The sequence below is a fragment of the Vulpes lagopus genome, chromosome 7 (assembly GCF_018345385.1).
Source record: "Vulpes lagopus strain Blue_001 chromosome 7, ASM1834538v1, whole genome shotgun sequence".
Taxonomy (NCBI): domain Eukaryota; kingdom Metazoa; phylum Chordata; class Mammalia; order Carnivora; family Canidae; genus Vulpes; species Vulpes lagopus.
Window position 1 is genome coordinate 67,020,601 of NC_054830.1, and position 24,944 is coordinate 67,045,544.

At 39.7% G+C, this 24,944-nt stretch overlaps 1 protein-coding gene across 5 annotated transcripts in view; it reads left to right on the forward strand.

The window, feature by feature from the left end:
• The window catches only part of LPAR1 (lysophosphatidic acid receptor 1), a 133,059-nt gene that overhangs the window by 50,005 nt on the left and 58,110 nt on the right, over positions 1 to 24,944 (forward strand). For all 5 annotated transcript variants that reach the window (XM_041763939.1, XM_041763943.1, XM_041763941.1 and 2 more), the window contains exon 2: positions 6,016 to 6,175. In XM_041763939.1, the coding sequence (XP_041619873.1) occupies positions 6,131 to 6,175 (45 nt within the window). In that variant the 5' untranslated portion in view covers positions 6,016 to 6,130. The remainder of the gene's footprint in view (positions 1 to 6,015; positions 6,176 to 24,944) is intronic.

Below are 24,944 nucleotides of genomic sequence, written 5' to 3' on the forward strand. Positions count from 1 at the left end.
GCGCCACACACACACACTCCCATCCTGTACCTCTTCATCCTTATATGGTTAGGTCATGATTTCGATTAGGCCATTCGTTATTCAGTGTTCATGCCATCATGACCTTGTTAATGTGGTTAACAGTGGAGTTATCGAGAATTCCATGACTCCTTTTGCTCTTCTGCAGATTCTTTAAAAAGGAAATTTTAATCATTTTTTTAATGTTTGTTTTCTGTGTACTCATTCAAACCCAAACTCTTGTCAGTTCTAAAAGTCTGGTCTCCATGTATGGATCCAGATGAAGAATTATTCTATCAAGGCTACTTTTTGAGTCCCATTACCCATCATCCAGGGATCTCTTTTCTAATTATGCCAGAAATTCCTTGTGTTTTCTCCTGTTTTGAACTATTCCTGTATTATATGCCTCTCTCCTTACTTTCCTCCCTGTTTTGCTGAAGAACATCCTCCAATAGAATTTTAGGTTATAAATCACTTGCTTCATTGCCTCATTATCTTCTGGCTTCCTGGTTGCTGTTGAGAAGTCCAAAGACTTTCTGATCATGAATTCTTTATTTATGCGCACACACCCCCCCCAACTGCCCCCAATTTCTGATTGGTTACGGGATTTTTTTGTCTATGCCTACCATTTAAAAAATTTTCATGATGATGTGCTTGGTGTGGGCAGGTAGGCACCCAGTGGACCCTAATAGCCGACAAATTTATGACTTTAACATTTTAGGAAATGGACCCCCTCTCCCCTATTTCCTTTATTCTTTCTTTCTGGAATTGCTTTTCTTGAGCCATTGGATCTCCTGGACTAGGCCTTACCTTTCTCCTTACTGTTCTGTTTTCCTTTTTCCTTTTTTTCTTTCCTCTACATTTGGGGCAAGTTTTTTCACTTGACATTTGAATTAGCATTGCAAAGTATTTTGTTTTTGTTTCAAGGGGTGCAGTGTTATCTTTCTGGTGTCATTACTGGTTAAGTGCTTTCATCTGCTTAGATTCAAGAGAAGCCTCTTAGTCCTTAGATGATACAGGCTGGCTTCAGATGCTGTGCAGCACTGGTAGGGGGAATAAATACTAAGAAACAAGAAATAAGCCATAGCTCTGATTTTCCTATATCACATCTTCTTGTTCCTCCAGGTTTGAGGTTCAGAGGTTTTTTTTTTTTTCCTACTTGGTTTCTGCCAGACTGTAGAGCTCTGCAGAAGGATACACAGATTTCAGGTCTGAATTTTTTTCCCACTTCATTGAAAAGGCTCTATATGTGATACTTTTCTAAAGCTTTGAGGATACATTTATTCTTTCCTCATTTTAGCATTGATGACTTCTTTCCCCCTTTAGTACTGTTCATTCATCTGTTATATTTTGGGGATGCAGCTTTGAAATCTTTACCCATGTAAGCCCCTCCCCCCACCAAGCTGTAGTTTTCCTACTGTTTTATGATAACTATCTTTTGCTTTATTTTTTATTATGTTTTCTGCTTTATCGACTACATTTAAGTTCATAATTCAGATTCTGTTTTTTTGGTTAATGCAGACTCATTCTGACCTCATAATTTTTAAAGTTTTTTTTTTAATGTAGCACACCTATTTCTTATGTAAATATTTGCTTTGATCCTAGAATCTTCTCTTGAGCTATAATATTTCTCATTTGCCTGGTGGATTTGGATTTTTCTCTGTTATCCGTGGAGAGGGAAGTCTATGCATATTCAGTATCGAGTATTGCCCTGTGTTCTTTCAAGAGACTGAAAATGAGTCACTGTTTGATTCAAGTCTAGATAGAGGAAAATGATTATATTAATAGTAGACTAATTTGCCAATTAGAAATTCATCTTCGTTTGCGATCTAGGGAGGGAGCCAGCATCAGCTGGAGAAGTAAACGAAGGGGAGTTTGCCTCAAAACCAGAGACTTTCTTTTAGGTATTTGGTGTGGTCCTCAGTAATTAGTAAGGTCATTGTCACTTGGCAAGGTTGCCCATCTCAGAAGCCAGCTGGTAGAGTTTTCCCCCACATGTTTTCTGGGGCAGTCATCACGGCCACATGTAAATCAGAAGTAAATACAGACAGAAATGACTTAGTTGAAGCCAGGAAGCCCTTTTAAGGAGTGAGTGTATTTTAACTATACTCCAGTGCTTCTTGGCTTCATGTCTACCCCTCATGCCTTTGAACTAGGAGTATTATCATGAATCTATTAGGGTCTCATTTGCTTATTTTCTGCCCATGTAGTGCAGTTTCGCATGAAGGGGATATTGTACCTTAGTCCTTCTATCAATCTTTCCCTTATTCTTGTTTGAATTTTCAGAAAAGTATACTAGAAATAGCTGGATTCCATCTGTGGCTCCTAGGGCTGATTCAGGGTATTTCTTATTCTTATATTCAATTGGTTATTTCTCTAGTAATCTGGCACAGAGGAAGGAGTCTATGTGGCTTTCTTACTTGTGGATTGTATTTTGTACATCTGTTTTGAATTGTAGGGGGAATAATGAATTAATTCATACCCAATGACTGTAGAGGAATAGATGAATGGGCCAGTAAATAAATAAGTGATGGCTGATCTTTTGCAAGTGAGGGGCGTGAGAGGTGGTTTGTGGTTTGGGGAAGAATGGTACGGATCAGAAGAGATGCCTACAATGGAGAATGAAGAGAAGTACAGAGAGAGAGGAGGGGCAACAGTAATGACCCAAGGGTGGCTGGGGTCAGCGGGGCCAGCTGACCCGTGGCTCCTGTAGCTGGAGCACAGTCTTCCAGCTCAAGAGAAGGAAATGGAGAGCTGGATTGATGGCGGGTTGGAAGAACTATGGGACAGGCATCCAGATACTTGGAAGAGTTTGAAGAGGGATGCATTTCTTTAGAAATGTGGTGCAGTCCTGTGGTTGACATTACGAGGCTCTGGGAAAGCAGGGGACTGGTATGTCACAGTGAGCTGGCTTCCTTGGTTAGGGACTGAATGGCAATATTTAGGATGTCATCTTGTTTACTTCCCCCATGATCTGTGCAGTTTGTTAAAGACGCTGGGAAGTACATATGTACTTATGTATGTAATTGGTTTTATAAATGTAATTTTAGGACTTCACTCCCACAAGAGAGCTGATTTATACCCTTTGTGGTAGTATTGCTTAGCCCTTGTATTTTTAGAGTTAAGAACCCATATGCCGTTTCATAAAGGGCTCCTGTAATGTAAGAGTAGATTCAACAAAGGCCTCCTAATTAGGTAAGTCTGAAATGCTTTAGGAGAAGGCAGTTTATTTTCTGCCTTATTTTCTTGCTTGCTTCTTGAAGATAGGAAACTAACAATCTGGGCTATCACTTATGTATCTCAAGGATGTGTAACATAAATCAAAACTGGGAACACATAACAGTTTTCTACAGATGAGAGCAGCAGCACAGGATTCTCTTGTTTCAGAGTTTGAGGAAATTAGTTATCCTGCAGGACCTCTGACTGCCATCCTGCTTTTTTTTTGGGACGATCTGAAATTTTTTCTCAAACCCTAAGCATTTTATGTCCTTAGTTTCTGTTCACATAGGGGGCTAGTCTGTGGAAAGAGCACAGCCTTGGAGTGGGGCCTGGTTCAGGTGTCAGCACCCTAATTTTTGGGCTGTGTGTCTTTGGTTGTGTATGCTCCACAAATTTTTAAAGCCTCAGGGTTTTTGTCCATGAAATGAATTAACAGTATCCACCTCAAACTGTATGCAAAATGAGTTGCTCAGCATCTTGTAGGCTTTCATTAAATCCCAGTCTCCTACCTTCCCCCTTTGCTTGTTAGCAGTGATACCATCTGGAATATTTGTGACATCCACTTCACAGACTAGCTGCTCTCTATTCACCTTTCAGGCAATTTGTGTGCTCTGAATATTGAAAATCTTTTAAGGTTATATTGCCTAATGACTTAGTTATTGGATCCTAGCACATAGTGTGAGTCTAAGAATAGAATCTCACTTGCCTGCTTGTTTTGTTTTTTGGTTATCATGCTATTTACATATTCATCTGTCCACCCTACATATGATAGAGTAAGACAGTGTGAATTATAAATACATGAGAAGGGAAAAGGAAAATAAAAAAGGGGCGGGCACAAAATGATGCCAGGAATACGTTCAGTATAAAGCAGTACAGCAAGAGGATCTTATAATTTTCTCAGTGTAGGCTTGGCATTCAGGCAAAAGGCACTCCCGTATGCATATACCTTTCTCCCAGGCTGTTCACTTAAATTTGTGGTATTGATAAACAACCAACCTTCCCTCCCCTCCCCAAAGTGAGGATTAATGAGAACATCAGGGCACCTAAGGAATTTAGTATTGAATGTTATGCCAAAATAGTTTGACAGCTTTACTCCTTAGCTGTTAATAACTAGAATCACTCTAACAGAGGGAAGAACGTAGGAAGAAGCCATCATTCTAAACAAAACTTAAAGTGATTGAAACTATAGTATGAAGGAGAATATGCAAAAACAGGATAAAAATCAAAGCTTTAAGTTCATAGAAGTGGCTGCTAAACCTAGATTATTTCTTAGGAAACAGTTGTGAGGTTTTGTGATTTGCCTGGCATCATCCAGCCAAGTGCAGAGTAGTGCCAGAGGATTCGGGGCTCAGAAGGCTTGGATAAAATGTCCAGCTCAAGACTTAAATCTTTATTGCTACTATAATGAAAAGTATTTTTTTCCAGTAGTTAAAGTGTTCAGATATCATCTTGCATGCTGGTGAAACTTGAAATTATATTTCCAGACAAAAGCTTCCTGAGGTCAGGGGCTGGCTCAGTTTTATCCATTATGCTCCTGGGTTCACTGTAGATGTTCAGTAAATATCTTTTGAATAAATGAAAGGATATTATTAGGTGGTCTGAAAACAACCTAAAAATGAGAACTTTTCTTAAAAGGGAAGAATTTTCATAAATTCTTAAAATGAAAAAATTTCCCTGTGGATCAAATTGCAGTGTGGAAACAATCACATCAGTCTTTGGACAGAACTTGGGCCACACTTTACTGCAGAGAATTCATCTTTTTGAGTTTTCTTAATGAACATGCTAGTAACAGAAGGTGCGTTTATATTTTGTGCCTATCCAGCATCCTCTCTCCGAGGATGTGAAAAAGACTCTTCCCGGCTCATAGGCAAGACTGCCTAATGAAACTACCCTCCTTCTGCCCCCCACCCGTTGGAGTCCTTGATTCATTCTTGTAACTGACTCCTATAACTATGGGTTGCCTTGCCTTTCTTTAATCTTTGTGGTGACTAAGTTTCCTGAAGAAATGTAAACATGGAACATTCTCACTGTCTTGTGTTCCATACTAGACTGGGAATTGATTGTGGCTCTCCTTCTGGTTCTGTCATTAACAAAATGTGTGACTATAGTTTCTTCTCTTCTCCACACCTTAGTTATCCATCTGCAACTGGGTACCCTTGAACTGGCTGATCTTTAAGACACTTGATGTTTTGGTATTATTCTCTTTGCCCTTTGTTTTTTTTTTTTTTTTTTAATTTTTTTTTTTTTTTATTTACTTATGATAGTCATACAGAGAGAGAGAGAGAGAGAGGCAGAGACACAGGCAGAGGGAGAAGCAGGCTCCATGCACCGGGAGCCTGATGTGGGATTCGATCCCGGGTCTCCAGGATCGCGCCCTGGGCCAAAGGCAGGCGCCAAACCGCTGCGCCACCCAGGGATCCCTCTCTTTGCCCTTTGGATTTAAACTGGCAGTTATCGATTGTGGGTCATTTAATTCATTTATTGTTGAATGATAGAATGGGGTCTCCCCTGGGCCCACTGTCCCCAACCTTACAGTTTGAAAATGCCTCCTCAAAACACCTAGCTTAGCAAGAATAGCTGGATTCAGACTTCTGAAAATATATCAACCTAACATGATTTGGGTGAGTGGTATGGGAATCCTGGCTCAGAAATGCGAGATGCTCCCTTCTGGGTTCTTCTTTTCTTTAAATTTCTAGTTGATATGTTGTACGGCGATTTTTGCTTTCTTTGGCCAGTGGTACTTCACTCTCATGCACTAGTCCTTTCAGGCTAAATGTGTATTTTCTCATCCTTTTCCAGGTACACAGTTCCTCCTAGCATGACCGTGATCTGATCAATAGCTAACGTAACTTGACTCCTGTGTCTGGCGCTGTTGTGCTGGAGCCTGGTCACTGCCCACAACTACAGAGCTGCCATGGTTGCTGCCCCCACTTCCACCCCTGTAAATTCACAACCCCAGGTAAGTGATTCAACCTGGTATAAGTTTGGGGTAATCTTAGTTTTGTCAAATATTTACACTGAGTTTCAGAAGGTGCATATGTAAGCTTCTAGTTATCATTTGGTGGGCGTTTGGATAACAGTGCTTTTGTGAGGCAGGTGCTATTTATTTAGTTTAAGAAGCAGCTGGAACAATGAGAAAGTAATGATAGTGGAGCAGCCACTGTGCATGGGGGTCTTGATTTTCAGTGTTTAGAATGTCTGGCTGTTACTACCAGTCAAGACAAAGGTAAATCCTGTGCTTTCCCTCTCTTGGCTTTTTTAGGGTTTTAATGAAATATCTCAGAACAGATCTAATCTTACACGTTTTCTGAATGTAGTCTCATTGTCTGCTTCCTATAATTACTATTTTGCCTGGACCTGTTTTAGAAGCTTTGAACAGAAGATGCAACTCCAGAAACTTGTGAACAATAGTCATAAGTTGCTTTTTCTGTCCAGTGAAGAGCAGTTACGTGGCAAGAATGTTGCCTTCAGATTACTTTACAGTCTGATCTATTGGAGTATTAACTGGATTCTTTCAGTTTTAGCAGATGGTGTGGTAACAGCCTTTGCAGTCATTAGGTCTGAAATCACATCCTGATTGTTGGATGGCCCTTAGTCATGCTAACCTCACTCAGCTTGTGTCTCCTCATGTCACCACACTTCGTGGGATGGTTGTATGGAGTAGATGATAGGAAATATGCAGAGCACATAGTAGGTGCACAAAATTACAGCTTTCTATCTGCTCTTCCCTCATTTTCTCCCCCTCCTTTTAGAGTGTGACCTCCCCCATCTCATTCATGATAATTTTTAAGTCAAGGTTCAAGAAAAAAGTATACCTTTGAAAAAGAGCCATATTGTTTGAAATTTAACTATTGATGATGCAGAATGTTTTTGCACACTTTTTTGTGGTCCTGTATCATTTTTCAGGCTACTAGATGCTGTATGTATTTCAACTTAGGCGTATGTGAGGCAGGGGGAGAAAGAGCGGGAGAGAGAACAGAGCGTTTTTACTTCATGTGTATCTAAATGCTTTTTTGTCTCTTCTAAAAAAGACCTTGGAATTTGATCATATAGATCAAGTCCTCCTATTATTCAACATTTTAAAGCATTTGATATTTTCCAGAAAGTTTAGCGTTACCACCATCATGTGTATTTCTCTTTCTGGTAAATGGATCTTGCTTTTTCAGTATTTCATTGATTTTGGCTCTTTGGTTTCCATTTCCCTCAACGGGGTCTTTGGTGCTGCAGAGACTTCATAAGTGGGTAATGAGATTTAGTGCCCATTACTGAGGTCACCACGTCAGAGTCCTCTGCAGCTGTCCCCATGTGACAGCCATTCTGAGCCTTTGGCGAAGTGAGGTAGGCCTTAGCAGAGGTTTTCTGGGCAAGGATTTCAGCACCTGACAATGCTGACATTTGTCAGCATCTCCAGTAGGAGCATTTTATCTGTGTGCTTCTTTCCTCTTAAATAAGCTACTATCAGCTGGCAAGCAAGAGGAATATTTCTCAATGACTCATTTAGTTAAAATGTTTAACACTGCCCAAGGTAGAAAGAGATTGTATTTAATATAAACACTTGGGGAAAGTATGTGCTCTTATAAATCCTCTGTGGGAAGGTAAATTGGTACAGGCACTCTGGAGGGTAATTTGATAATATCTATTGAAATTATATCCCTTTGCATATACCCTCTTCCTAGCTCGGGAACTACATTAGAAACACACTTGTACATGAGCCCCAAGAGACATGCATAAAGATATTCACTGAAGCATTAGTTGGAGGCCAGGATATGCAATAGTGGAATGACAGTAAATTCAGGCATGTTGATATCATTTAAGTACCATGCAGCAGGTAAAAAAAAAAAAAGATAAATACATATCTCAACACAGCTCTATCTCTAAGCTCTAAGATACCTGGTAGAGGAAAAAGTAAAATGCAGACTAATTCAGGAAGATGTCATTCAAACTATAAAACAAGACCATAAGTTTTTAGGGATGAACATATGGTACATTAATGTAAGCAACATAGTGAAAGGTCTAGAAGATACATTGTCAGTGGGAATGATGATTTCCCCAAGAGGGCAAAAATTGGATCTTGGGAGATTTAAAAAAAAAAAAAGTCCCTCTAAAGTTTAACCCTACCTGACAACATCTTATTCCTTAATAATTTAATTTTTCTCATTAGGGAGAATTGAAACGTAAGTAAAATTTTCTCATTGAGAATCGCCAATGGAAAGAAGAGAAGTCAAACACTGGACGGGATGTACAAGGGCTCTGTAGTTACTCTGCCCTGGGGAGAAAGGTACCCACCCCATCAGGGCCTCAGTTTCCTCATCTGCCAGACGAACATAAAAATGATAGAGCCAACTCCATGGGATCATTTTAAGGATGAAATGAGATAATATGTAAAAACCTTAGAACAAAATCTGGCGTGTACTGCTCAGTACATTGTTCAGTGAGCATCCTGAGGATAAATAAGATCAACAAGGCTTTTGGCCTTCAGGGTTTAGAAATGTAGTGGAGGGGGGAGGGGGAAGAAATGTAGTGGGAAACATACAGATGAGGAAACAAAATTCGAGAGCTGTGTCACACCTGCTAGGACAGTAATATGGGGACCTTAGGAGTCAAGTGGGGCACCCAGGAAAAGACTTAGAGGATCTGAGAAGGCTGCTAGAAGGAAGACCACCAGGCTGGGAGCTAATGTGTCCTTCCTTTGGCAAGGAAAGAGAAACAGCATGTGTGAATGTTGAATGTCCCAAGGGGAGAGCGAGACCATAACATTCGGATGTTCATTCAGGAGAGCTGTAGTCCACTGGGGGCTGGGGTCGTAAGCAGAGACGTGCTAGAGCCAGCCCTGCCAGCCCACAAGATCTGATTGTTAAATTTCCAGGAATTGTGTGAGCCAGTGGACATCATGTTTGTAGCCTGCAGTCAGCCAGGGTGGAGTATTTAACCATGGAATTGGGCAAACACAGTCCCTTACTCCGAAAGGGCCCATTGTTAGATATTTATCAGCACGCTTCAGGTTGTAGAGGAGGTTAGATGGGTTAGGTTACAAGGTTGGAGAAGGTTCTCGCAGTGCCTTTCCAACTACGTTGAGGAATTTAACATTAATCGTGAAGCCCGCATAGCTTTGGAGTCTGGGGGCTGGGTTCCAAACCTGACTTTGGGCCGTTTTGTTGAACTAGTTCATTAATCCATCTCCATGAGGGTAGCAAGCCCCATTATTCACCTACGCTGAGGAACAGTGGCCTCCGATTGTGGGAGGAACCCAAGCCCACCTGGAAGGAAGGAGTCAGCTGTAAACTAGGGCATTGGGCCCCAGGGAGAGGGAGCTGATTCTCCTGCAGAGGTGCAGACCCCTGGGTCACTTTAGGTCCCTATCTCTGCTCGGTGACGGGCCTCCTGATTATCTGTAGGTCAGTTCTTCACATGTAATTTGTGGTGTCAGATTTTAGCCCAAGGCTGACTTGCCCTTGCCTTGCCTCCGACACTGTATTGATGTCTACTCTCCTATTATCAAGGTTTCTCCGGGTTCAGAGAAGGTAAAAATAGTTTAAATCCACCATCTCGCAGGCAAGGCGAACTAAGCAGTTCACTCCATCAGCCTCAGCCTGGCTCTGGCACGTCCACTCACATTCTTTTAGAGTGAATTCAGGGACCTGCATAGAGATAAACCCACATTCGAGTGTGAGAGGCCTGACCATCCTTTTCTAAGGCAAAAACAACAACTTAAAAAAAAAAGCTTTTTGGTTTTGCTTTCCTCTATTCATTTGGTGACAAAGAGCACTTTTCTAATCAAGGCTGCCTAATACTAGATAGAAGCTAATTAATATGAACAAATAGCCTGCGATTGTTTCAAACAATAATAGGGACGAAAGCTTCCATTGTCACCCCGGCTGGGGTTGCTGCTTAGTTAGTGAAAGATAGGCCTTGTGCTTTGAAGTGGGACACGTTTGTATTCCCCGCTTTACTCCTGACCAGACAGTGGGGTGGATTTTGTTTTCTCATGTTGAGAAAGCACCTTGTTCTTACGAAGCTAGATGAAGACCAAGGTGAAACTGTACAAGCAGCAGCAGGAAGACCATATGCAGCTCATTTGCCGCCCTGTTCATCCAGGCATGGATAGAAAGTTCCTTGCCCAAGGGAAGCTTCAGGGATGTGTCTGCAGAAAGGAACATGTTCACCATTAGGTTAAATTTGTGTGTTCGTATCCTGCAGATACGGGCACAGGGTGGTGGGGTGGAGGGTGGGATAGAAAAATCAAAGTCTCGCCACTCTTCGTGGCCAATTTTCTGTTTCCAGAACTCTGTTTAGCATTTCTTGAATTATGTTGCATCCAATGACGGTAGATTACAAGTTTCATTTTCCTTTTGAATGGAAGGGTCAGTAGTTCACTACATGCATGAATGGTTTGGCCTCTTTCAAACGCAGGACTGGTGTTGAGACTTTCAAAGGTATTCAGAGCCTCACACCTGGGATTCCAGCAAGAGAGGACTCTGTTCTCTCAGTATTTGACAAGGTTTCATTCTGTCCTTTGTGAAGCGGCTATCTTGGTTTTAAGCCCAGGAAACAAAGATTTTGATCTCGCCAAGTGATTTCCTGTAGCTTTCATTAAAGATATGAATTGGGGTAGGTAAGTACTCAGTGTCTTAACAGATTGCTCCTCTGGTTCTTATCCACTGCTCTGACGTAACACAAGTAGGTCTCTACTTGTCTGCTGGAAGACAGGCATTTTTGAACATCATTACCATTAGATTCCTCTAACTAAATCTACCGTATTTCCAAAATGTGTGTTTTAGAGGTTTTATTTCTGATATTAGAGACTGGATACTGTTGGATGAAAGGAGTTGAATTCTGTATTAAATGGGTTGTGTATTTTGAGATTGAAAGACTTGTTTTTTTTTTTTTATTTTTTTTTTTAAATTTTTTTTTTTAATTTTTATTTATTTATCATAGTCACACACAGAGAGAGAGAGAGGCAGAGAGAGACACAGGCAGAGGGAGAAGCAGGCTCCATGCACCGGGAGCCCGACATGGGATTCGATCCCGGATCTCCAGGATCGCGCCCTGGGCCAAAGGCAGGCGCTAAACCGCTGCGCCACCCAGGGATCCCGAAAGACTTGTTTTTTAAAGAACTTTTTATGATGGCGGTTTTCAAGCATTAATAAAAATAAAAAGAAATAATGTAATGAATCCCAGTATAGCCATCACCCAGATTCAACAGGTATTTGTATTTTGTCATACTTGTTTCATTTCCTCCCATTTTGGGAGATGAACCATTATAAAGCAAATGCTTGGCATCATGGCCCCTCACCTCGACCTTTGTCCATCAATATGCATCTCTAAAAATAACTTGCTTCAATAACCACAATACTATGATCACACTTGACAAAATTAAAAACAATCCCTTAATATCATTTTATACTCATCCATATTTGATTTCCCCAACTGCTTTTCCAAAAAGTCGTTTTGCAGTTATGTTTTCCTTTAGACACATTGATCAGATCAGTTTACTCTTCTCTATAAGACTATTCGATGAGTTTTTAAGGATTAAAAGCCAGTTCCATTTCCTCCCTTTAAGGGGGAGGTAGATTGACATATTAGCCAGAATATTTCATCACTGAAGAATTAAAGAAAAAAAAAATGAGGCCTACACGGAAGGCTCCAAAGTAAAAGAATGATTGTAATTATTAAATTGTCAGTCTCTAAAGTGAGGGATCGCAGATAGCTGGAGAGTGCTTTTAGACCAAAGTGTGAATAGTTGGAATATGAAGTACGTTTCCAGTGCCACGCAGTGAAGACACAATGTGGTCTGGCTTCATCTAACATGGAATCGAGAAAAGAGAATTCCTGGGCTTAGATGTAAGTGAATTTTGCTTCAAGTCCCATACCTAGGGCATGTTTCAATATAGTCATCTCTTTCAGTTGTATTTCTTTCAATCTCTAGAATTCAAATAATATACACTGCACTCCCAAGTTTAAAGGTCAACGTATCTGTGAAGTCCTTTATCTGCTTAAATGGCAAAATATCTGTTAAGGATTCTATTGGTTAGATATGTGACGTTTATTACTTTTCCTGCCATCATTATTCTGAGCATTCTTTACAGGGAGAAGGTGGTTACCTCTGCATATGGTCTGTGTATATGATGTGCTTATGGAGGATGCCAGAAGATCCATCAGAGGAAAGCCGAGTTAGATAAACAGTCTACGGAAAACTCTAGTGTATTGCCAGGAATAAATGCATGCATAGATAAACACTGAGATTTCTGACTTACTCTATCTTGAACCATGTTTCTATTAGAGGTAAAATTTGTTCTCATATTGCAATTTAAATTCATCTGTTCTCCCTTTGTTTATACGCTCAGATAAATCTTGAGAGGATATTTTATTTCAGAATATGAGGGCACATTTTCCCCCCCAAACTAACTTAAGTAAGATAAAGATGAGGGAGGAGGGATAAGGGAGTTAATTAGCTCACATGACAAGAGGTCATGTGATTTTTTTTTAAAGTTTTTTTTTTTTTTTTTTTTTTTTTTAAGTGATCTCCACATCCAGTGTGGGCTCAGACTCACAATCCGGAGATCAAGAGTCCCGTGCTGTACTGACTAAGCCAGCCAGGCGCCCCAAGGCCATGTGATTTTATTTAGAACGGGTCCAGGCAGTGGTGGTTGGGAAATGTTTAACAACATACTCATTACGTTTTTAATTTTAATTCCATTATAGTTAGCATATGGTGTTATATTAGTTTCAGGTGTACGATAACAGTGATTCAGCAGTTCAGTACATGACTCAGTGCTCATCATGACAAGTGCCCTCCTTGGTCCCCATCACCTATTTCACCCCTCCTCCCCGGTGACCATCAGTGTGTTCTCTAGGGTTAAGAGTCTATTTCTTGGTTTGTCTCTTTCTCCTTTTTCTTCTGCTCATTTGTTTTGTTTCTTGAATGCCACATATAAGCAAGATCATATAGTATTTGTCTTTCTTGGACTGACTGACCTCAGCATCATACCCTCTACATCTGTCCACGTTGTTGTAAATGACAAGATTTCATTCTTTTTTATGGCTGAGTAATATTCCATTGTAGATTTGTACCACATCTTCTTTACCCACTCACTTACATGAGGACACCTTTTGGATTTTCTGTTCATAAAACAAAATTGTACAAAGACAAACATCAGACCTTTCACATTTGCTTCTTTTTCTTTCCAATATTTTCTTTCTAATTAGCTTAGTCTTTAGTAATTAATGGAGCTACTTCTTTATCCTTCAGAGGGGATGTGATTTTCTCCCTTTTCCTGCGCATTTTCATGCCATTTGCCTGCTTTCCTTTTTGCATGCCTAGCTTCTCCAGCTATTTTTCTTTGAACCTTCATTGCAGCTTTTCTGGAATAAACACTACGGTGGGGTGGTGCCCAGTGTGTTTCCCAGTGGGAAGAGAACATAATCACAGAGTCCAGGAGAATTCTGTCTTTTGAGAACCGTACCTTGCTATATATAAGAAGACCGTCATTTAAAAATCTGCCCTTCATCTGCTGCATGTGATGATGCTGCTATTTCATAATTGCATGGCATCCCTTAGGAACTGCCCCTCAGTTAAACTTAGCCCATTTCGTAAATGGCATTCCTAGGCAGGCGCAGGCTGGGAGAGAAGTGATAGTGGACTGTTGCCTGCTTCTTAGTGTTAGACAAGATGTTAATGAAAGGGTCATCGAGAAGATGAGATCTTGAAAGGCTGGGTTTGCAATAAAGCAACTTTCAAAGATTCAGACCCCCCTTGGGGAGCAAGAACCCTCCAGTCTTGCAGGAAGAGGGATAGAGATTTGATTGAACTAGATAGCTGCCTGATGTCAGAATATTTGCACTTAGTTGGAATGCCTACCAGTCAGCATGGGGAGGTTTGGGAGCCTTAGTGGAGGCCTGGAAAGAAGATCCATTCATCTGGATTCAGCTTTGAGCTTCAACTTTAAGGGCTTTGCACACTCCGGAACTCTATTTAGAATGACCCTAATTGTATTTGATCAGGTGACCAAAGAAATCTGGCAAAAACAGTGCAGGGGAGGACCCAGAAGAATCCCAGCCCTGTGGCTTGTGTTCTGGACTTATTTCTGACATTCTCGATTATATGTGCGTGACCAGTGGGAACTCAGGATTCGGCAGTCATGGTCAGGCAAAGATCCTGTTATCTCTGTGGGACACATCAAGGTGGAGGAGACTCAGCTGCTCATCAACCCATTGTCTCATTTGGGATTAGCTTGAAAAACTAGGGCAGCACTGCACTTGCAGATGGGGATTCAGTTCTGTGACAGCAGAACACAAAAAGGTGGAAGAAACAAGGTGGTATGATGGGGAATCTGTGAGGATGATAGTTGGAGCTAAACAGAGGATGATAGTTGGAGATTTTCAGATGATGTATCAGGAATATCTATTTATTCTTAGAAATTTTTTGCATATTTTCCTTAAAATTATTAAAAATAAAGTATTAAATGCTCCTTGTTGGTTGCACATTTTATTGCCTTTCTCAAAACTAGACACAGAAGAGCAAACTTTTTGTAAGAATGAAAGTATGTAAGTGTAGGTAGTGGAAAATAGCAAAGACTTAAATAGGTAAATAATTCTAGTTTTAAAAACTGAACACCTGAAACTAATATTATCAATTATATCTCAGTAATAAAAAAAGAAACGACTGTTAGGTGAAAGAATTATCCAGAAGAGCAATGTGTAAGTATATGAAAGGTATCAAGCATCTAAGAATAATAATAAAATAGGTGTAAGAGTTTTTTGAGATTATTTATCAAACTTTAGTAGATATTAGAGAAGACTTACATAGACATCGTGTCAGTGCGTTGTAAGATCCATTGATTTGATGTCAGTTCCCTGCAAACGCATTTTCTAGATTGAATGTGATCACAATAAAAATCCTAATTTTTTGGGGGGGAACCTCACAAGTTAGTTCTAACACTTATATAAAAAAATGAAAGGTCAAAAATAAATGATTTCATCTTAAAGAAGAACAAGGTAGGAAAAGCTGCTCTTCCAGATATCACAATTTATTATAAAGTTATACTGAATTAAAGCAGTAGGGAATTTGTGTAGGGACAGATAAAGCATCAGAAGAAATAGATACCAATCCACACCCATATCACTGTAAGAAGAAGAACAAATTTAATTGGAATAAGATAAGAATGGAAACATTCTGCTGTTAGACTACAAAAAAAGGGGCTAATGGAAAAGAATTTTTCATTTTTTTCATGGATGAATGACTTCCTATTTTCATCTGTGAGTTCAAGAAACTTGTGTTTGGAAGGTGGTCGTTGGTTTATGAAGGTCAAGCTCTCTGGGTTATTGAATTAAAGGTTTCAAGAGAACAGATGTTACAGAGACTGAGTAATAAGCACCCCATCCTTAAAAGTGGGTGACGTTTTTGTCTCCATTTTATAGATGAGGAAACTGAGGCCTTGAGAGGGGAGTGTTAAATAATTGGCATTTGAACTCAGATCTCACCACTTCTAAGGCCTCATAAGCTCAATGGCTGCTACTTATCTATGATGGCACCTTCCATACCCTCCCCGTCTCCCAGAAAATAGGAAATTGCAAATGAAGTATCAGCCCATCCATACCCAGGGTTGTTTTTTTTTAAGATTTTATTTTTTTATTTATTCATGAGAGACAGAGAGAGAGAGAGAGAGAGAGAGGCAGAGACACAGGCAGAGGGAGCAGCAGGCTCCCTGCAGGGAGCCCAATGCGGGACTTGATCCCGGGACTCCAGGATCATGCCCTGAGCCCAAGGCAGATGTCTAACTACTGAACCACCCAGGCAGGCGTCCCCCAGATTTTATTCTTTATTCATTTCTTGGGCCTGGTGAAGTCTAGCAATAGTGTTTGTTGCTACCCTTTCCCCTCCCTCCTTCCACTCCCTCTTTTATTGATAACACAACCCATTGGCCATGACTTGGACTCAATTAGCTGTGTGTGTGTGTGTGTGTGTGTGTGTGTGTGTTAATATGTCAAGCATACAGAAAAGTGTAGAGAGTGTTATAAAACAGTGAAATATCTATTACCCAGCTTTGTAAAATTTGACCATTTTGATGTAATCATTTCAAAATCATTGGGCCTTTAATAAATGAAACAAATAATTACAGGTAAAGCCGACATCCCTTGTAGTCTTGGCCAGTGTTGGACACCTCCCTCTTGGCTCAGGTTGTAAGTTGGTATTTGTCATGTCCCTGCATGTGTTGGTGGATATGTACACATACGTGGGAATATAGAAACAATATTTAGTATTTCTGCAAGTTTTTAACATTCCCGAGATTGGTGTACTGTGTCACACTGCACAAACTGCTTTAGCCATCAGCCCACAGAAGGCTCTCCATTGTTCCTTCTAACTGCTGTGCCTTCCTGTTTTTGTTGCAGTTTTCCCTTTCTCTACTTGGTGAATATCATCATGATGTTGCTTCTGAAGAGTAGCAATGAAAAGTCTTGCTCATGCCTCCTTGGGCACACGTGTGAGTTTTTCTAGGGTTAGAATCTCTCCATCCCATGTATGGACGTGTCCGACTTTAGTGGTTTGGGCCAAACTGTTCTTCAAAGCAGTTGTACTCAATTCTCCTCCCACCAAACACCAAATGACCGTCCTCACAAACTCTTGATGTTTTCAGACGTGTTAATTTTTGCCAACCTGGTAGAGATAAGTTGTATCTGACTGCAGTTGATATTTAACTCTCTCCGATTCCTTCTAAGGATAATTATCTTTTCATGTGATTATTGGCCATTCAGGTTTCCTCTTCTGTGAATTACCCATCCTTATCTTTGCCTGTTGGATTGTTGGGCTTTTCCTTTTTTGACTCGTAGGAAGTTTTTTTGCGTTTCACTGTAAGCCTTTTTATGTGTGCATTGCCAAAACTTCTTCGAGTCTTCAGCTTTTCTTTTCACTAAGTTCTCTGCAGCACAAAAGTCTCAAATTTCTAATTAGTCATTGTTTTGGCCTTGTTTGGAAAAAAAGAAAATCTATGGGTTATAAATATATGCTATGTTTTCTTCTAAAAGTTTTAGAGATTTATTTTTCACATGTCTTTATATTACCTAAAGTTGATTTCTGTGTATGTGGCATAGATAATCAATTTATTTTTTCATATAGACGAACAGTTAAGCCATTTTCCTCGTTGCTGGGTAAAGCATGTCTCTCACCATGTTTCTGGCTCTCTATTCCTTTGGGCTACTCGAGTATTTCCGTGACAGTATCACAATGTCTTATCTACTATGATTTTAAAATAAAATGTGGCATTCTATAGGGCATCTGGTTCTTTGTTCTTCAAGTTATTCTGACTCATTTATACCTCCATATCAATGTTCAGGGAACCTGTCAAAACTCTATGAAGAACCCTTTGGGCTTTTTGATTTTATTGCAGTGAATTAATATATTAATATTGGGAATATTGGCATCTTAATATCTTTCTCTACCCCTAAAATATTTTCTCTGTCTGGGTTTTCTTGTAAGCTTTGACTATTTAGACTTAGGAACATTAGAGATTTTGTTCTTGTAAATGAATTGTTCTTAAAATAATGACCTAAAAATTTTTTTTTTTGGTATTTCTGTAGGAACACAGTTGATTCATGTGACTTGATATTTCATCGAGCAGACTTGCTAAACTCTATTCATACAGTCATCTTTGTATTTTCTATGTAACTGATTATCTCATTTGTGAAAAACAATACGTTTTTTCTTTTCCAATTCTTTTTGTTTTTTGTTTTTGTGTTTTTGTTTTTCTTACTGTTTGGCCATCACCACCAGTGCATGCCAAAAAATTGGCAATTTGTTTCATTTCTGTTTTATTTTTTTTATTTTTTTTATTTATTTATTTTTTTTTTTATTTTATTATTTTATGATAGTCACAGAGAGAGAGAGAGAGAGGCAGAGACACAGGCAGAGGGAGAAGCAGGCTCCATGCACCGGGAGCCCGATGTGGGATTCGATCCCGGGTCTCCAGGATCGCGCCCTGGGCCAAAGGCAGGCGCTAAACCGCTGCGCCACCCAGGGATCCCTCATTTCTGTTTTAAAAGGGAATACTTCCATCAACAATGACACTTGCTGTCAATCTTTTATTAAGTTAAAGAAGCTCTCTTCAAAATCTAGTTTGCCAAATCAACGTGAAAGGACACTACAATTTGCCAAACAGTTTTCATGTCTGTTGAGATGATCATTGGCCTTTTTTCTTTCCTTGAATTTGTTTGTGTGGTGAGTTATATTAATAGATATTTAAGTGTTAGATCATCTTTGCATTCTGAATTAAACCCTATTTAGTCTTACTATATAAAATTATATTTGTAGATTCCATAAGTGTTCCAATATAATTATAATATGTAAATATATAAATGTATAATATATTATGGATATGTAATATATTCAGGAGCTCTTGTTTATATTCCTAAAAAAAATTGGCTATTAATTTCTTTTGTTCTTAATTTCCTTGTTTGTTCTTGTAATATAATTATGTTGCCTTCAAACAAAGATAACCAAATAAACTTTGAAAATATAAAACCGAAGGAGTAGGGGTGCCTACCTGGCTCATTTGGTTAAGCGTCCACCCCTTGGTTTCTGCTCAGGTCATGATCTTGGGGTCATGAGATCGAGCCCCACATCTGATGCCATGCTCAGCACCGAGTCTGCTGGAGATTCTTTCTCTCCCTCTGTCTCTCCTGCCTGCAGGTACACATATTCTCTCTCCCTCTCAAGTTTCTGAAAAACAAAACAGTAATATCAAGTAATTTTAGGGAGGTTTGGAAACAAATGGAAGGTACAGTGCTGAAGATCAGTAGCATTTAAGAGGAGAGCGGAGACATTGGAGTGAAAGCTTGCATCAAGGAAAGAGAGTCACCTTGAGGCTTCACGTCAAGTATGCATGTTAAATCTCACATTCTGGTAATCTTTGATATCCCTGGGGCTGCTCCTGCTGCCAACTGTTCTGCTGGTTCTCACCTGCGGTATTCGGTGTGCCCTTGTTCTTTCAGGCAGTGAGTTTGTGTTTGGTTGGGGCTGCACAGAGGTCCAGCTCTCTGGAGAGGTCTGCTGCTCCTTAGTGCTAGGCAACGTGGAGCAGGAAATGGATGCAGATATCACACGCTCAGGACCATGGTTTGTGGTCATTCCCCTTCTGTGGCTTCACAGACTTGACAGGTAGTTGAACTTCAGATTGCAACTGTATATGATTTATAGGCTTGGGGTCATGACTCAGAAGGGAGACTTTTATCTGTTTCCTAGCCTGGAGCCTAAGCTGAGACAGACTTCCTTGTTTTCCCCAGGGCAACTGGATAGATTTTTTTTTTTCTCTTGGTCTCCTCTTTTACTAATAAGGAGATCTTTAAGACTTCTAGCTTAGTGATTGTTCTCAGCTCTAGCCCACTGCCCCCATCAAGGCTCAGAGCTCCTCTTCTTCCCAGTAATATTTAATGCCCTGTCTCCATAATCTAACAGTGTGCCTCCAGGGCAGCCCATTGCCTTGGCTTGGGGTTCCCTTATAACTCAAGAATGCATTAAGAAGAGGATTACATTTTCTCATAACCTCTTCATCCGTTTAGTGACTTTTTTCTTTTTCATTCCTTCCTCTTAGGACCAACTCAAAATTTTCTCTTTGGAAATTTGATAAGTATAACGTTGCCCAGTTTATCTCTGCTCCTTGCCAGGGGCTGTAGCAGCTACAAAGTATTTTCACGGGTGTGCAATTTGCTTTTCATAGTTTCTCTTTACGTGTGTCTACATCCTATTCACATACATTGTTACTGTATAAGAAGTAGCATCTTGTGTACCTTTTCAGGTGAACTTTCGAAAATATTGTAGTTGCCTATTCTCCACATATGGTTAGATGTCTAGTTTTTAGGGGCACCTTGGTGGCTCAGTTGGTTAAGCATCTGTCTCTTGATTTTGGCTCAGGTCATGATCTTAGGGTCGGGAGATGGAGCTCTGCATCAGGCTCTGCTCTGAGCATGGAACCTGTTGAAGATTCTTTCTCTCTCACTCTCTGTCCCTTCCTCCCTCCCTCTCTGTCCCTTCCCCTCTCCCCCGAAAAAGAATACTAGCTTTCAAACATTTGTAGTTTCTATCAGCATTGTGACCCATTTTCTAGTTCTAGCAGAAGATCATTTCAGTTTTTTTGTTTCTCATTTAAGGCTCTAAATGGGATAAGAACTATTTTTTTTCTCAATAGAGACTTGTGGCATTGAATTCTGTTTTTTTTTTTTTTTTTTTTTTTTTTTTTTTTTTTTGGGGAAGGGGGAAGAAATGTGGAGAAGGTCTGATTATTTAAGTTGAGGAGCTTGATTTGCAGGGGCCTTAGCATTCATACCTTACCTCGCAAATAAGAAAATCACCATCCCGAGCAGTTAGGGGCCTTACCTGAAGACCAATTAGCTGTCCCCAGCACCAGAATCAGGAAGACGCATTCACTCCATTGTTGGACTTTAGCAGAAGTGGATGACTACACTTGATTTATATCATATTACTGGTCCTATATCCAGCAGAGAGTAAAATCTCTCTTTTAGAATGTCAGCTGCATACATATTTTTTTTTTTTTTAAATCTAGTTACTAAATCACAAAGCTTTAATTACCAGGCTGTGAGCTTTTGCCAAGTGTTCTCTTTTCCACCTGGCCAGTGAATTATATTATTGTCTTTCAGGAGATCAAAACTCACAGCAGGTAGACTGTGAGAGGATCTGCAGCAGGCACCAGGGGTATCATTTTGGGAGCCCTCCGAGATGTGGTGTAGTGCGATGCCCTCCCCTACCTGGCATTCCGTAAATTGTGAATGCACAAATAAATGAAGTGCATAGTGAAGATGAACACCGTATGTGCCTCTTTAGAGTTCAGGTTTGGTGGAATTGTTATGACTTCTCCCGAGATCACATGATGGGTGAGGTAAACTTCGCAGATTGGGAACATCTGCTCTGCAGAGCAGCCAAGAGGCCTCCTCCCTCCGCCCCATCATCCTGAGATGTAATTGGTGGATGTGAAAAGGGCATGCGTGTGGACCTCTCTTTTTAGCATCGAGGACAATATTTTTGGAATAATCTTGTTTTATTTACATCTTTGTTCCTTGGGCAGTGCGGAATTCTGGAACTTCTTTTATTACAGAGAAATTTCAAAATACAGTGATTTGGATTTTAAGCATAACAAACCTCCAAAAAGTGTTGAATTTTGTCTGATTACATGTTTGTTTTCCCCAGATTTCTTATGATGAATATGATAATTATTCGATGAGGTGGTTTTTAAACATTTTTGAGAAGTATTGTTATAACTGAAGTAATATGTCTTGACTCTTGAGTAATAAGAGAAAATGAACATTTACATACTTCTCATTTCAAGATCTTGTTGATAAGGTGATTTTAATTCTATTAAGTTATTTTTATAAGTATACTGTCAAGAATAATTTTTGATATTTGCTTTAAGTTTTAGAACCATATGAAGAGCAGTTACGTAGATGTCTGTATTTTGGGGGTTTTGATGTTTGTTGCCACTGTTTTTACTCTATTGTTTTGTTTTAAAGATTTTTTTTATTCATGAGAGACACACAGAGAGAGAGAGAGAGAGGCAGAGACACAGGCAGTGGGAGAAGCAGGCTCCATACAAGGAGCCTGATGCGGGATTGGATCCTGGGACCCCGGGATCACACCCTGAGCTGAAGGCAGATGCTCAACCACTGAGCCACCCAGGCGTCCCTTTAATGGAGATTTTGATTGCTTGTGTTCTGTCCTTTGGAATTCTATAGCAAGGAGTTGGTGATATCCTGTGTTGTCTCTCTTTCTCTAGATATTTGATTTGTTTGCTTTTTGTTTTTTTGTTTTGTTTTGTTTTTGTTTTAATACGTAAAGAATTTTTATCTTCACCCTTGAGATTCCAAAATCTAACCAAGCTATATACCTAAATTTTAGGTAAAATTAATATCTAACCAAGCTATATACCTAAAATTTAGGTAAAATTTTAATTTTAATTAACTCTGTTTTGTAATTTATATAAACGCAAGCCAGTAATCTGAGATCTTTCTTCTTAAGCAGTAACTTACGTTTCAAGCTATCTTGCTGAAGCTTTGTCCTAATCTTTCTTGGTTTCCTAGATGTTTCCATCTCTGTGCATCCTTTCCTTTTATCCTTCTCATCTCTGACCTCTTCTGAGTGCTGGGTGAATTTCTTCAGTATGTCTTAGACTTGCCATTTCAACTTTCTGGAATTTTTACACTTTATTTCATTGCTTAAATTGCTATGTTTAAGTCATAAGTTGTATTTTTATCTCTTTGGTGGGCACAAGAGTGGTTTTTCAAAGATGTTCATTACTTAACCTCTAGGACCTATGAATATGCTGCTCTACTGGGCAAGGTGTGAGTCAGTTAAGGATTTTGATGTGAGGAGATTATCCTGTGTTATCCAGGTGGGCTCAGGTGTAATCACAAGTGTCCCTAAATGTGGAAATGGGGGCAGTAGGCAGGAAGGGTCAGTATTAGAATGGTGCAATATGAGGAAGACTTGATTGGCTATTGCCAGCTTTAAGGATGGAAGGGGCCCATGAACCAAGGAATGTGGACAGTCTCTAGAAATTGAAAAACACAAGAAAAATTCACCCTAGAACCTTCGGAAAGGAACACAGCTCTGCTAACACCTTGATTTTAGCTCAGTGAGAGACCCCTTGTGGACTTCTCACCTCCAGGACAAAAAAAATTAATAAACTTATGTTTAAGCTGTGTAGTAATTTGCTACAGTAGCATTAGGAAACTATTACAATCTCCATGTAGCTTTTACTGGCTATTTTTTGTTTGCTTGTTTATAATGGCTTTTTCTATTTTCACTGCTAGTACCCTAACAATGTACATTTGAAAATACAAATCAGAAATATCCTATAATTTAATCTTTTTCTTTTTACCTTATTCCCCTCTATCCCCCCCCCCATAAATCTGCTCAAGGGGAGGTGTTTTCCTGTTCTTCAGAATGGTCCTCTCCTTTTGAGGTTGCATGTTTGTCTTACTGTATTCGATTTTTTTTTTCTGTTGCTGTATCCTTATAGGCAAGACTGTCTGAATATGTTATAGTCCATCAGAGTTGAGTTAGAGTCTCCCAGAGCTTGATTGGGGTTTCTGCCTAAGGCCCTTGGGGCCTGAAGAAGTGAGGAAAGGGTAGTTGGCAGCTCTGCCTGGGTCTCCTTCACTTATATTCCAGGCCTGCTGCTTTTAGCAGATAAAAAAGAGGAGATTTTATTCTTCTTTCAGTTCAGTCCTGTTAACGCTCAATCTAGCTGACATCCCTCTGACTTTTTCTGAGGCATATCCTACCCTTACTGTTTTCATTCGGGTCATATTTCGTGCTGTCTCAGTATTGCACTGGCAATTTTTATGAAGTATAACGTCCTTACCCAGAATTCTCTTAGTTTAGAATTTTAAATGAGATTAACCTTATGTACAATTTAGCTCAATTTTCTCATTTCACAGATGACAAAACTGGAGTTCAGACAATCATGTAAGTTAGGTCATTAAATGTGGCATGGTGTTTACTATTCAAATTTTTGAGAGATAAGAGATTGGCAGAGGGCTTGGACACTTGCCACTTGCTGATGAAATATATGGGATACCACCAGGGAATATCCATCAGTTTTCTTCTTCTTGGTATATTGGGGCTTCAAAAGACCATTTACCCTTTTATGTTTTCTTTTTTTTTCCCCCCTTTTATGTTTTCACCCATAACTGGTTAGTTTTTCTGTGTTGGTAAAAGTGAAGAAGCTGCACATGCCATCTCTTAACTTTGTTAGCAGTTGATGTTTGGAAGTTGGAATGCTGTGAAAAACTATGTGCTTGGTATTTGATTTAAAGATCTACTTGCTCAGAGAAAGTAAATGGCTATAAGGACTAAAAGAAGAGAGTTTTACATTTATAGGTAATACATTTTTTTGGTATACTGTATGTATATCCTTTGGAGAAAGGAAACTTGTAAAGTCTAAACATTTCTGGAAATTAATTTATTAATGTAGCCAATATATAGTGAGCATCTAATCTAACCATTGGATGCTATACAACAATGAACAAGAAAGTCAGACTCTCTGTTCTCATAAGAAGTGTTAATTAAGCAATTATTATACAGTGTGCTAAGTGTTGTTGTGGGATAATTGTAGTAGAAAACACCTTGCTTAGACTTGAGAATGTCTATGAAACTGACTATAAAGAATAACCTTTCAACTGCATGAAGAATGAGAACAGGGGAGCCAGGTGAAAATCGAGGGAAGGTTGTTCTAGGCCAGTGGGACTCAAAGTGTGGTCTTTGGACCAGCAGCATCAGTGTCACGTGGATCCCCATTTTACATCTCCTGAACCAGAAGCTTTCAGGATGTGGCCAGAAATCTGTGTTTTAGAAACCCTTCAAGTGATCCTGGTAGAGGAAACCACTGTTCTGAGAACCAGAGATGAGGGAGAGCACAACACGTTGTGTAGGGCTGAAGCGGAGAGTTGGAAGTCATTAATAGTTTGAGGTGAGGCTGGAGGGCAGGTGAGGCCTGATAAGGTGGTTGAAGAGTATAGATTTTTATCTTAAGGGCACTTGTAAGCCATTGAAGCATTTTCAGTAGAATAGCTTGGTCAACTTTGTCTTTTGGAAAGATCACTGGAGAGAGGAGCTTGGTGCTGGGTAGAGAGAACACTTAGGAAACCACCATAGTAATAATGCTGGTGGCCACGAAGGTGGAATAAAGTAGACCAGTTGAGTATATGCTTAGCAGGGAGAGTAT